Source organism: Carassius carassius, chromosome 33 (assembly GCF_963082965.1).
Source record: "Carassius carassius chromosome 33, fCarCar2.1, whole genome shotgun sequence".
NCBI lineage: Eukaryota > Metazoa > Chordata > Actinopteri > Cypriniformes > Cyprinidae > Carassius > Carassius carassius.
Window position 1 is genome coordinate 1,052,694 of NC_081787.1, and position 14,982 is coordinate 1,067,675.

General features: G+C 40.6%; 2 protein-coding genes across 4 annotated transcripts in view; both read left to right on the plus strand.

The window, feature by feature from the left end:
• Nucleotides 1-14,982, plus strand: part of LOC132113464 (uncharacterized) — a 109,672-nt gene that overhangs the window by 93,276 nt on the left and 1,414 nt on the right. For all 3 annotated transcript variants that reach the window (XM_059521233.1, XM_059521232.1, XM_059521234.1), the window contains 2 exons: nt 11,390-11,719; nt 11,930-12,160. In XM_059521233.1, coding sequence (XP_059377216.1) covers nt 11,390-11,719; nt 11,930-12,160 — 561 coding nt within the window. The remainder of the gene's footprint in view (nt 1-11,389; nt 11,720-11,929; nt 12,161-14,982) is intronic.
• Nucleotides 1-14,982, plus strand: part of LOC132113463 (uncharacterized) — an 80,689-nt gene that overhangs the window by 14,427 nt on the left and 51,280 nt on the right. The window lies entirely within an intron of this gene.

The following is a 14,982-nucleotide window of genomic DNA, read 5'->3' on the forward strand; positions in this document are numbered from 1 at the left end:
CTGTGAAACGTCACTCATCTGCTACTCATCCTGTCACTGCGAGTGAAACCTGTGAAACGTGACTCATCTGCTACTCATCCTGTCACTGCGAGTGAAACCTGTGAAACGTGACTCATCTGCTACTCATCCTGTCACTGCGAGTGTAACCTGTGAACCGTGACTCTTCCCCTCTGTTTCGAATAAAGCCTTGAGTTTACCCGCATCTGAATCCAGCCTGCTTTCTCTTAACAGAACAGTCTGACCAGATTATGGATTCAGCGGGATCTGATCCGCTTTGCTCGGCTCTCGTTCAACAGGGAGTGTTGTTAGGGCAGCATGCCACCCAGATCAACACCACCGCGCAGGATGTGGACGTTCTCAGTGCCCGAGTCTCCGAACTCCTCACACGGGTGGACGATCTTCAGCGAGAGGCAACGAGCCGGGGGCCCGTTCCTCACACCGGTATGTCACACGAGTCCGAACCCCATGCCAACAGTCCGCCGGTCTACGATGGCGATCCTAACACCTGTCAAGCGTTTCTTTCCCAATGCTCGCTGGTGTTTTCTCTGCAGCCCCGGCGTTACGCAAATGAAGAGACCAAGGTGGCTTACGTCCTTACACTCCTCTCGGGCCGTGTCCGCGAATGGGGAATCGCCGTATGGAGATCGCGGGCTCCCTGTTGTGCCACCTTCGCGGATTTCAGTCTAGAGATGGCCAAATTGTTTGATCACTCTGCTCAGGGGGACGAGGCGACGGCCCAGTTATCACGACTGTCTCGGGGAGGAGCTCCGTCACTGACTATGCTATCCAGTTCCAGACTTTAGCTGCGGCATGCGGCTGGAATGAGAGCGCGCTGCGCGCTCGTTTTCTTGAGGGGTTGGATTTCGCCATTTCGGATGAACTCGCGGCCATAGAGCTCCTGCGGGAATTGGATAGGCTCATTAGTCTCGCGCTCCACATTGAGGGTCATCTCAGCCAGCGCCGCAAACAACGGCAAACACCCGCCCCGTGGCACCACCTAGAGTCCTCCTTTGCCAGTTCAGCCGGCCGACAGCCCTCGGAGGAGGAGCCCATGCAGTTGGGTCGTCTACGGCTTACACCACGGCAGAAGCAGGAGCGTCTGTCGTCGGGGGCGTGTCTATACTGCGGCAAGGGAGGCCACTTCGCCCTTCAGTGCCCGTTAAAAGCCAGGGCCCACCAGTGAGGCGGAGAGTCCTGGTGGGCACGGTTCTCAGCTCAAGCTCTCCTGCAGCACGCACTCAGCTGCCGTTCCAACTCTCCTTCCAGAGTCGTTTACACACTGGACTCGCTCTTGTGGACTCAGGGGCTGAAGGGAACTTCCTTGATGCTGCCTCTGCTCAACGTTGGAGAATCCCGCTTGTTCCTTTAGTTAGTCCCGTTTCAGCATGGTCATTAGCTGGCCGTCCCCTTACCACCATCACCCACGTCACTCCCAAGATAGACCTCCATATTGCTGGCAGTCATCATGAGCGGATTGAACTGTTTATTATTGATTCCCCTAAGGCTCCTTTAATTCTGGGACACCCATGGTTGCACAAGCACAATCCCCACATTGATTGGGTCAGTAATTCTGTTTTAGCCTGGAGTTAGTCTTGTCACGTGTCATGTTTGGGTGCTGCTTTTTGTCCTGTCTCTGTGTCTTGTCTTCCTCGGGAGGATCCCTCTGACCTGACTGGTGTTCCGGCGGAGTACCATGATCTTCAGGCGGTCTTCAGTAAGGTCCGGACCACCTCGCTACCTCCGCATCGCCCTTACGACTGTGCCATTGATCTCCTCCCGGGCTCTTCTCCGCCTAAGGGTCGTTTATTTTCCCTTTCAGGTCCTGAGAGAGAGGCCATGGACAAGTACATACGTGAGTCACTTCAAGCTGGGCTCATCCGCCATTCCTCCTCTCCCGCTGGTGCAGGTTTTTCTTTGTTCAGAAGAAGGACGGCTCCCTGCGGCCTTGTATTGATTACAGAGGTTTGAATGACATTACTATCAAGAACAGGTACCCCCTACCTTTAATGTCTTCTGCTTTTGAATTATTACAGGGAGCTCGGGTCTTCACCAAGTTAGACCTGCGCAACGCCTACCACTTGGTGCGCATTCGGGAGGGGGATGAGTGGAAGACGGCATTTAACACCCCTTCGGGACACTACGAGTACTTGGTTCTTCTGTTTGGTCTGACCAATGCTCCAGCCGTTTTCCAGGGACTCGTCAACAGCGTGTTGGGTGACATGATTAATCAATTTGTCTTTGTGTATTTGGATGATATTTTGACTTTTTTCTTCTTCTCTCCAATTACACACCCAGCATGTCAGACGGGTTCTCCAGCGGTTACTAGAGAACCAGTTGTTTGTCAAGGCAGAGAAGTGCAAATTCCACGCTGAGTCTGTTACTTTCCTTGGCCATATTATTTCTACGGAGGGGATCAAGCCTGATCCCGCTAAGATTGAAGCTGTTGCCCAGTGGCCGGTCCCTGACTCCCAGGAAGGCTCTGCAGCGTTTCCTGGGTTTTGCCAACTTCTAGCGGCGTTACATCCGGAATTTTGGTCTGATCGCTGCACCGCTGACAGCCTTAACCTCCACTAAGGTGTCCTTCAGGTGGAACCGGGAAGCGCAGGTAGCCTTTGACATTTTAAAGTCCCTTTTTGTCTCTGCACCTGTTCTGATGGTTCCAGATCCGGAGGCCCAGTTCATTGTCGAGGTTGATGCTTCGGACGTTGGGGTTGGCACAGTTCTATCTCAGCGTTCCCTCCATGATGGGAAGGTTCATCCTTGTGCATTCTTCTCTCGTCGTCTCAGCCCTGCAGAACGTAACTATGACATCAGCAACAGAGAGCTGCTGGCAGTACGATTGGCCTTGGGTGAGTGGCGTCATTGGTTGGAGGGGTCAGCGCAGCGCTTCTTGGTCTGGACGGATCACAAGAACCTTGAATACATCCGTTCGGCCAAGAGGCTGAGCTCGCGTCAGGCCCGCTGGGCGCTCTTCTTTGCCAGATTCAACTTCACCCTCTCGTACCGGCCGGGATCAAAGAACACCAAGCCTGATGCCCTCTCTCGCCTGTCCGGTGCTCCGTGGGGGGAGTTTGCGGCCGAGGCCATGCTTCCTGAGGGGGTGGTGGTCGGGGCTCTTTCGTGGGGTATCGAGCAGCGAGTTGAGGAGGACGGTCGAGGGGTGCAGGTGCTGGGAAAGTGCCCGGCGGGCAGGATGCCGGTGCCGGCTGCGCTGCGCTCTGAGGTCCTTGAGTGGGGTCACTCATCCAGGTTAGTCTGCCATCCAGGTATTCGGAGAACATTGTCTGCCATCCGACAGCGTTTTTGGTGGCCTACTATGGCCGCAGATGTTAGACAGTTTGTGTTGGCCTGCCCCACATGTGCCCAAAGTAAGCCTGTCAATCGCCCTCCTGATGGTCTACTGCATCCTCTCCCTATCCCTACCCGTCCTTGGTCACACATTGCCCTTGATTTCGTCTCTGGGCTTCCTCCGTCGAAGGGAAACACTGTAGTTCTCACGGTGGTGGATCGCTTTTCCAAAGCGGTTCATTTTATTCCCCTGCCCAAGCTACCCTCCGCCCGGGAGACCGCCCAACTGGTGGTGGATCACGTCTTCCGTCTCCACGGGTTACCGGTGGATGTGGTTTCAGATAGGGGTCCCCAGTTCATCTCCCAGTTCTGGAGGGAATTTTGTAGACAGATTGGGGCCTCTGCAAGTCTGTCATCTGGTTTTCATCTTCATACCAATGGGCAGTGTGAGCGGGCCAACCAGGATCTAGGAAGAATGCTCCGCTGTCTAGCATCCAACAATCCGAGTTCCTGGTGTCTGCAGCTCTCCTGGGCAGAATACGCCCATAACACCCTTCCTGCGGCCGCGTCAGGTATGTCCCCTTTTGAGTGTGCTGTTGGTTATAATCCACCTCTGTTCCCATCACAGGAACCCGACGCAGCGGTTCCATCCGCCCTGGCTTTCGTCCAGCGCTGCCGTCGCACCTGGGAGAAAGTCAGGAGGATTTTGGTCCAAACCTCTGACAGAACCAAGGCTGCAGCTGATCGTCGCCGGTGGGTGTGTGTGTGTTGGGATGGTTTGACAGCTCACCGCGTCTGCCTGTTTGTGTTTTCCCCGCCTCCCTTGTTTCCCCGTTGTTAACCTTAGTTGCTCACCACCTGTTCTCTATGTCCTTCTAATTTTTTCCCCTTTATTATTCCCTGTGTTTCTCTGTCTATTGTCAGACTGTTGTTATTCATACCAATAGCTCCGATCATCTAGCAGCTCTTTGAACTCACCTTGTCGTGTCTTGTCCTCAGGCTCCAGTGTGTTTAGTTGATTCCTCTGCCCTTGTTCTTACAAGCCTTGAGCTCCTAGTAGCTTCCAGCTGTTCATCCCTCCGGTCCGGCAGTTATACGTACTTCTGTGAAACGTTGGTAGATGAGACGGTAGAAAATGTTTTTAAGGAATGTAAAGCATATGAAGAAGAAAGGAGGATTCTTAAGGAAGATCTTCAAGCAGTAGGTTGCCGGGTAGTCAATATAACTAATATATTAAATGATAGTTCAAATTCAAGGAAACAGATAAATGTAGTCATAAAATTCATCTAGAAGTGTGGGTTATTTTATAGGATATAGAAATTAGTTCATTCTTTTCACACTCCATCACAGTAGGTGGCGGTATGCACCTTTGAAGTTGGTTCGCAACCCGCCATAAAACCAAAAGAAGAAGAAGAAGAAATGGCAGGAAGTTTGTTCTTTCTCTGGAAGGAGAGGCTTTCCTCACGGTGGTTGTGGCCTTTTTTTTTTTACCCTGGTTGAGGAACTTTAGAGTTCTAAGCTCATCTGTAAAGGGTTTGTGTTCTAAATGTATATGGATTATCTGGGGGCAAAAACAACTGAGAAGATTGGAACTAAGAGTGATTTCCATTTAGGACTCGACTGTTGCCAGTTGCAAGTCAAACTTTCCCTTCAAGCATGGCAAAGCTCTCTGACAATTGGACTCTGCTGTGGATCATCTTGCCACTTAAGTACTGTTTTCTCTATTCATATTCAACAAAGACTGAGAAAAGCTAAGGGTCCTAATAGAGGAGAAACCAAGGACTGTGCTTTATGTGACGGACTGTATTTCTTATCCACTGGTTCTACCTGTTTGATGTTGAATTGTGTTATGTTGAATAATGAATGTTTGGTGTGACTATGTTTAATACATTTGACTCATGAGTGAGATTGGTCTGGTTGGTCCCTTATTTCTTGTAGCACTTAAACTTAACGGATATGTGTTCCAAAGTTATTATTATTACTTTGAAAATATGGAATTATTTCTTTAATGAAACAATACTCTAAATAATAAACTAAAACTGCCAGAAGGTGTTGGTAAATGTCTTAATGATTAAGTCATCGAGTCATTTATTCATTCATTTAATTCGTTAAAATAGCTGATTCATTCAGGAGTGAAGTAAATGGTTCTTTATGAATGGTTGATTGAATCATTAGGCTTGTTTGACTTGAAGCAGGTCACATTAAAGTACCGCAAGAGCTTAGAGAGCAGGCGACTCCTTGTGCTTTTGAATCACTCTCTGTGACTTTGATGTCAAACACTGATCGGTCTGTGCAGCGCTACTTCAAAGCCAACGCATATGCCAATGGTTCAATGCGCAAAATGGTTAACCGAAATTCATTAAAAATGTGGATTAAGAAATGAAATGCCGCTTGTGGGTTTCTCGGAGATGTCTTTATGTTCTGGTTGGCAAAATTGAGCAAAACAGACAACGTTGTGTCTAAAATAACACAATATTAACTTCTTAATGAACTGTTGGATAAGAGTAGTATTACATTTGCACTCGTGTGATATTGCACTTAGCCTGCATTTTCTAACATTCTCTAGGCTCCATCATGCAGTTAGTTGTTGCTCTGCCTCAAATTACTCATTAGGCGACTGTATGAAATGGCAGATGATCCACAAGGTCTGGGGCAAGGCAAGTGCGTCAAATGCGTTAATAATTGTAATGCGATATTTTTCTCCATAATTAATCAAATTAACACATTAAATAACCTGCCCTGATTAAAATATTACATGAGAAGTTTGCATTGATCTACAAATGTATTTGTTCTTCTTAACATTGTATATTAGTGGAGCACACTAAAGATTTCTCACAGCTTCTGAAATGTTTGTATTTGCCTAGTTCTTGAATCATTTCTGTTGTATTAATTAAATCAGGTCAGGAGAGTAAATTATGTAATTAAAGGTTACTATATGCATTTTATGTTGGCTAAATTGAAAGTCCCATTAGAATTGAATGTGGAGTTATGTTTGATGTTTAAAAGTTTCTGTTATGCTGAAGTTTATATGGTTGACATTGTGCTAAAGGGCAAAAACTGTGGTCTGGTTGTGGTTGGCTACATGATGTTATATATAGTGCATTTTGCTTCACACAGCACACAGTCTTTACGATAATACAGACACAAATAACTTCTTGATGATTGCATTTGAATGCAAATATGCTGTGCTAACTAGAGAAACACTAAATAAGTATTTCCATTTAATAATGTCAGTGTATTAATATGAGCTGAAGTGAATGAACTAGCAATGTTTTTATTAAACTCCTTCTGTTCATCCATGATCAAGCTCTTTTCTTTCTCTGAATCAGTTATTTCAACATTTCTGCTTCTGCTCTTTAACTTCATTCTGTTGGTTTTGGTTGATTTAAATCTCTGCTTTGCTTTTTTAGATCTCAATATGCAGAGGTGGAAAGTAACGAATTACATTTACTCGCGTTACTGTAATTGAGTAGCTTTTTTGTGTACTTCTACTTTTTAAAATATTTTTTTTAATCTGTAATTTTACTTTTACTTAAGTATATTTTGTTTGAAGTATTGTACTTCGCTACATTTTAAAACACATTAATTACTGAGTAAAAAAAAAAAAATCGCTCCCTGGAAGCTATGTCAGTAAATAATGGGCAGGAGGGCAAACTGGCGCTAAAATCACAAGAAAGATGCAGACGGACAAAACAGGCGTTAGTGGTGCAGACACCGCTGAAAACGAAACCCCGTCATATTCTGAAGTTGAACTCAAGGAAATGAAGTGAACCCCTGGCCATATGTATGCTCTATTATGCAGTGTGAGCTGTACTTGCCTAGGAAGACCAAACTAGCAGCTTATAAAATCTCGACAAGACATCAACCCCACGTAAGCATATAGAGGTGAGCTAAATAATTGCGTCATTGCATTGGTGGTTAAAATGATGCTTTGACATTTTAGCAAGAGGTTTTGCACAAATTAGCCAAAAAGACTGGTGCGGAGTGTGCGATATATATTGTCTGCGATAATATCATAATTGTTGTTTTAATGATGTACGCGCTCATTTAGAGTGTTCTTTCACTGTGTGATTCAGTCTGTTGAAATGCATTTAGAATGAAATCAATCTAAATCATTTAGAATCAAAATCACACAAAGAATGCTGTCTTGTCCTCTAAAAATCATAATCACACACACACACACACATATATATATATATATATATATATATATATATATATAGTTAGATCAGTGGGGATTTCTTTAAGACTGTAAGGGAAGCTCAGCTTCCCCTCTATTGTAAAAAAAAAAAACCCAACGGTCAAACATGTACTATTGTGTATTATGTATTATGTATTGTGTTAATCATTTACATGTCGGCTGACTCGATTTTCTTCTCATACATTCCCGTAGCGTCACAGTGCATTTCCCTGTTGAAGCCGAGCGTTTATTGACTTCGATGGGGCTGCTTTGAACAGTTTTTTTCAGTGCTCCGAAGCTAGACGGTCATTGGATAAATGCTGCGATTATGTCCCGCCCACGGACGCTCAGCGTCTCTGGAGGTGAATGAAGACTGGGCTTCCGCGTGATGATTGGAGGATCTGTCGATCTCCTTTTGACTGACAGCGGTCTGCACCATAAGAAGTCGGCGAAGCTGTTTCACGCTCAGTCCCATGATCGCGGATTTCTCAAGTGTATTCTAAAGACAAACTGCGGCAATATTTCTTGATATTTGTAAAATGCAGAACCACCACAAAATTAAATTGGTAACTAAGACAGATTGAAAATCTGCGCGCGCGCACACACACACACACACTATAGCCATCTAGTGGTTAAAGTGATTTATTACATTTTTTTAACTGAATTTCCCCAAAAATGGGCAAAAATCTTACATTAAACCTTATAAAATTATCCATGGTATCCCCATGTATGAAAGTTAGAAATCTGGGTCTTTTATGAAGTGAATTTTACCTGAAATGCTTTTTTCTTTTTTTGTAAAAAAAAAAAAGCCTATTTAAATAAATATGTATTTATTTATAGAAATGTAAAAGATTTAAATCCTCCAAAAACTGTACAAAGTTTAGTAAAAACATAAATGAACAGAGTAAAATTATATTTGTAAAAAATTTAAATATTTTACTATTACAAAATGAAATGTTATTGTCTGGGGTCAAAAAGACCCCGAGTGTCACTACAAATGAAGACCATCAGAGGGTTATAATGTAGGCCGAAAATGAGCTTCCCCTCTTTGAAAGACCAGCAGCCGCCACTGATATATATATATATATATATATATATATATTTTTTTTTTTTTTTTTTTTTTTTTTTACAACAGGACAGTAAACTAAGAGACTTGCGTTTTAGACACCATATTGCCATTGTTTTTGCTCTATTTCTACAACAAAAATTTATTCCAAACACAGCCACCAAAGCAAAATTTTGCATCTCTGAGCAACATGACAGTGTTTCGTTACTGAATGAATCAACCGTTTAAATGATTCGGTTCAATCGCAATGACTCACTTATTAACAGTGACTTGCTGACACATACTGGCCATTTTAATTTCACATTTAAAGTATATTTTGATTTTTTTTTTTTTTATAATTAAGTTTTTATAATTTCAAATGAGTATTCAACATTTTATGTCTGGCATATCAAAACATTATTCATGCATTTGTAACTGCAGGTTAAATGCATTCTTGTCCTGCACTAAACAGTGTAATACATCTAAATGCCACGTCCGATGAAGCTTTTGCATTTCCTCTGTATTGAAAAGATGAGTTTGTTGATACTGATTTGCCAGATAACAGCCCAAATGTTTTATTATTCTAAATAACTGATTCCTTTAATTAAAAACAACTAGTTTGAGATTAATAGACCTATCCCAGGGGTGTCAAACTCAGTTCCTGGATGGCCATAGCCCTGCAGAGTTTAGTTCTAACCCTGCTCCAGCACACATATCATGTAGTTTTCAAATAAACCTAAATGATTAGATTAGCTGGATCAGGTGTGTTTAATTAGGGTTAAATCTAAACTGTGCAGGACTGTGGCCCTCCAGGAACTGAGTTTGACACCCTTGGCCTGTCCCATTTTTGACTCCCTCCCACTGTTAAAATGTAACTAAGTAATTTTTACTCTGAGTAAATTTTAAATGAGCTACTTTTTACTTTTACTTGAGTGGATTTTTTAGACTGGTACTTTTACTTGTACTTAAGTAAAATTTCATTAATGTAATGGTACTTTTACTTGAGTAGAATATTTTTGTACTCTTTCCACCTCTGTCAATATGTAAATTCAGAAGTGGTTTCTTCACATGAACTCTTCAGAAATGTGAATGGAGAAATTAAATTAAATGTGATTTTGACAACTTTTTTACTGTGTTTCACTGATTAGATTTGTTTGCTCTTTTTTGGGATCCAAATCACAAATGAATTTCAGGTACTATTTATATATTATTTATTTTGCATATACTTATAATAAATACTGAAGCTGGTTTTAAATCAATCTGCCTTTGATGAGCTCATAAACTCTTTTGACTTCTATGTTTATTGGGATTTGAACAAAGTTATAATTACAGACAATTTTTAGTAATGTGTCTTTTTTAAAGGTATTTAAGAGGGAACTGCTGACCCTCTCTGAAAAGCTTCCTGTTCTTTCTTTGTTAAAGCGGTGTGTTTCCTGGTGTGTCAGTAGAGCTGCTCTCTGTCTGTCAGTGAAGACGCTGTGTGAGACTCAATCTGACACTCTTCTGCTGGGATTGGACTCTTCTGGAAACTGGACTTTAGAGAAATGATGCTGATCTTTGGACTGATGCTGTTGCTACAAACTACTGAATGTGAGGCACTTTCACATCAAACTCACGCTGCTGATCGATATCTCTATTTTTAAAAAGTTGTTTAATACATTTTTTGGTCTTATCAGTGTGTATTGGTGGAATATTATAATAATGTCAGATGGAAGTTTCTAGTTATTGTAAAACAGCATCTGTGTAAAATAACAGTTTTGATCATTATAGTCTGTATGTAGTGTGTGTGTGTGTGTGTGTGTGTGTGTGTGTGTGTGTGTGTGTGTGTGTGTGTGGGTGTGGGTGTGTATGAAAAAAAATATTATTTTCAACCCTCATTCTAACCCTATGTCTAAAATGACCTGTTTTAAGGCTCATCAGTAATCGGCCTCTTTATGATTTGCTAACATCATTGCATAGGAAACAGTATCAACACCCCCTCACTATTTGCACCATCAGTGTTTTGACAAGAAAAACCTGTCATACACACAAAGCCTTATAAAATCATTTACTTGCCGTTTCTGATGCAGGTGCAGTCAGATCCAGTACCGCTTCGTCTTTCAACAAATGTTTCTTTGAAAACTCTCCATTAGCTACATTGTGCCTCCTTTACAAAACAAAATCAAACATCCGCTTGTTCCTTACGCTGGGATCTTTCTGATGTCTGTACAAAGTCATAAATGAGATGTTTCTCCAGTGTATGCAAGAGAGTGTCAGTTATTATAATGGGCTCTATTTGACACAATGCGACACTCGCACTCAGTGCTAGAAGTGTCAGCCGATAAGTGACTGATTGCCAGTGGACGAGTCCTATGGTGAGATGTTGACTATTCGTTGATGTCTTGCTCTGGAGGTGTTTTTTTATGCAAATGTTTGTGCATTTGTGATGTCAGGCACAAGCTGTTTTAGAGCTTGATTAAATGCTTTGTTTATAATGAAGATGATGTTTTAATCTATTGAACTTGCAGGATATTTTTTTAATGGTTCAAATACTTCTTATATGTTAAAAGATCAAGGCATGTTTGATTTCTCATGTCATGACATATTAAAACCTCTTGAACACTGACTGGTGAGCTGGACCACACTAATTCAAAAGGCTTATAAATCAGTAAAATCATGTTTTGTTATAAATTACGAAAGGATGGTGTTTTGCACTGGTTTCTGTGAGGGTTGTGTTTAAGGCTTGGGTTAGGAGACAGAAAATATTATCAACAACTTCATATAAATAACTAATATATTAAATATCAGAGTTCTATGAGAAGATCTCAGTGATAAACCTGTGTGTGTGTGTGTGTGTGTGTGTGTGTGTGTGTGTGTGTGTGTGTTTTGTTCTTCAGGTCTGGATCTGTTCTGCAGTTTTGATCAATCTGATCCCTGTTACACAGCTCTGGGACACAAACTCAATCTGCTGATGAAGCGGGACGTTAGTAAATATGATCTTAGGTTACATCACAGAATAGATAGCACGCAAGATGATCCAATTTGTAGAGTAAAATATGGCAAGATGAAGGAATGTGATCTTTATAATAACAGAACTGAAGTGACAGTCATTAATGGGACTGTGATAATAAAGCGTGTGATCAGAGCAGATTCTGGGAATTACACATTAACTCTCACTGACTCAGACGGCTCAGAAACATCTAGAGATCTTCAAGTGATTGTTGAAGGTACAGAAACTCTCTCATCAGACTCATTCCAGTCTCATGTTCTCCAAAGATCTCACTCTCATGCAGATGAATCAGTTGAATCTCTGGGAAGGTTTTTATTCCTGTAGCACACAGTAAACACACTACAGACTCCAGTAATAGTTTGAGTAGTGTGGAAGATCAAGATTCTCCTGTTTTTGTCATGTGACTGTCATGTGTCCCTCCCTCCAGCTCCTATTGGCTCAATGGAAGTGTCAATCATCTGCTCCTCCAATCAGAGGTCAGTGTTCTGCTCATCTGACGGGGATCAGATCATCTACAGCTGGACTCTGAATGGAGGTCCACTGATGGATGGAAACAGCAGCATTGATCTGGATGAGGGAACTGATGGAGACATCAGCTGCAGCGTGAAGAACCACGTCAGTCACACACAGAAGACCATTAGACTCAAACCCTGTCCTGGTGAGCTTCTAATACATGAATGAAGTATCTGCTACACAACAGAAACTGCAGCAAGAGTGAAGCAGAATCTCACAAAACCTGTCAAGAAGCTGTCAAAGTCACATTTCACTCCAGAATCCCTTTATCCCCAGCCTGAAGCATATTTTGGTGGATTGTGATGGGTTTAACTCCTCTATGACTCTCCTTTTGAGTTGATTCATAAGGAAAGATTATTAATAAAGTGAAGTTTGAGTTCATGGTCTAATTTTTTTATATATATAAATGTATTGTTTCACTTGTTTCTTGGCAGTTCCTGGAATGGCACTGAACAACAAACAAACATTTCACCCCAAAATCAAAAGAAAGTATATTTTGCATAAATAAAATAATGACTATTTTACAACCATTAATTTTATTTGCATTGTCATTTTCATGACAATTAAAAACATTCCTTATTCTGAAAAAAATTACTTTAATGTTTTAGAATTCCGTTTTTTTTATTATTATTATTATTTGTAATTTCAGTTATTTACAGTCATATTTTATTACCTGATTCTAATTACTGGAATTTTACTGCCGTTACTGCTGTAATGATCCCATGGCTCAGTGGTAGCCTATTGCATTAGCAATGCAAAAGGTCATAGGTTCAATTACCAAGGAACACAAATACTGGTCAAAAAAATAGAGCCTGAATGCACTGTAAGTCACTTTGGTTAAAAGTGTCTTATACATGTAAATGTTAAATTTCTCTCAGGTATTATTTTTTTATTAATGTATTGAGAATTTATTATGTTATTTTTCACCATGTCCTCATATATCAGAAATTAGTGAAAGTCATGACATTGGCCAAGTATGGTAACCCATACTCGGAATTGGTGCTCTGCATTTAACCCATCCAAGTGCACACACACAGCAGTGAGAAGTGAACACACGCCCGAGCAGAGAAGTGATCAAAATTAGATTTGAGGGGTTAAATGTCCCAAAGCAAAAGTGTTTAATGCCCCTAAAAACATTCAATGAAACATGTTAAATATAACCTACTAATTACAGTTTTGAACTGAAATGTGACATGGACGTGTCCTTGACAGTTTTCATGAGATTCAGACGAATCGATTCTCTCAATTACACTGGATCTATTTAACATGCATTATGTACCATGTGTTGAGTTCAGTGTAAAATGCATTGAGTAAAGAAATTAATATACAAGACTTGGTATGTCCTTGTGCTTTGGAAACAAACTTTCAATAATAAAAAAAGTTATTTGACCCGTGGTATGGTCTTTTATTTATTTAGACGACTTGAATAATGTAAAGTTGTGGCCTAGTGGTTAGAGAGTTTGACTCCTAACCCTAGGGTTGTGAGTTTGAAACTCGGGCTGGCAATAACACAACTGAGGTGCCCTTGAGTAAGGCACTGAACCACCAACTGCTCCCCGGGTGCTGCAGCGTAAATGATGGTGTGTGTGTGCATGATGGGTGAAATGTAGAGCATGAATTCTGAGTATAAGTCTCCATACTTGGCTGAATGTCATGTCACTTTTTTTCACTTTAAAGTTGTGTATGCTTATAGATAATAGGCCTTGTGTTCAGTAAACAAAAGATATTTTGTTCTGATATTTTTAAGGTTAACATGACTATTTATGTTGTGACAACTTATTATTATTATTATTTTAAGTTGGGTGGACTTTAGTCCCGTTTGTTAAGTTTACTCAAAAAAGCGATTGCGATAAGTTGCCTTATTTTAAGTTGATGCAACTTTTTTTTTTTTACAGTGTATATATTATTATATTATAACTTTTTTTTTACTGCAAATCCGTAAAAAGCTATGGAAAGTTGTATTTTTTTACATAAAATTACTGTTTAATTGACAAATATATTTTTTTTTTTCTACCATGATTTTGGTAAAAAAATACGTTGTCTACTGTAAAATTTAGGGTTACAAAACCAGTATACCGTATTGTCTTTTACAGATTCCACATTTTTTTCACGGTATATTCCTGGCAACCACAGCTGCCGGTATTTTACCGTAAATTTGACAGTTTTTTTTAACAGTGTAACTTTTAATCTGTATATCAGTATCTGAATTTTAAAATAAAAATTACTATCAATTTTATTGTCTTTTACTGCTGATATTTGCTTTTTTTAAATGGTATTTACTGGTTGTATTATTACATTATTTTAACATCTTGCTTCTGTAAAAATGCATGTTTTTGTTTGCTTAAAAATCTACAGATTTATACTGTGAATTCCAATGTGCACAACCCCAAAAGATGTAGTTTTACTCAAATAATACCGTAAAATCTAAGGTTTTCAGACATTTTCAACATTACAATATTTAATTGTAAAATGTATGCATATTTATTTGTTTTCACAGAAAATATTTATAATTTCAACATTTTATTACAGTAAAAAACAAAGTTTTATCCAGTCTCACAATTAACTGGTTTTCAATCTATTTAATACAGTTAAAGGACGTTTTTGGTTTTACGCTCCATTACCGTTGGAATTTGACGGCTTTTTGCTGTATATTTTACTGACTTTTTTTACAGTGTAGTTCATGTCTGTAGATTTTGGTACATTTCATGTGTGTGTGTGTGTGTGTTTTATTCTTCAGGTCTGGAGGTAAACTGCAGTTTTAATCAATCTGATCCCTGTTACACAGCTCTTGGACACAAACTCAATCTGCTGATGGAGCGGGACGCTATTGAATATGAGCTAAAGATACAAAAGAGAATTAACAACACACAAGATGATCCAATGTGTAGAGTAAAACAAGGCAAGATAAAGGAATGTGATCTTTATAATAACCGACCTGAAGTGACAGTCATTAATGGGACTGTGATA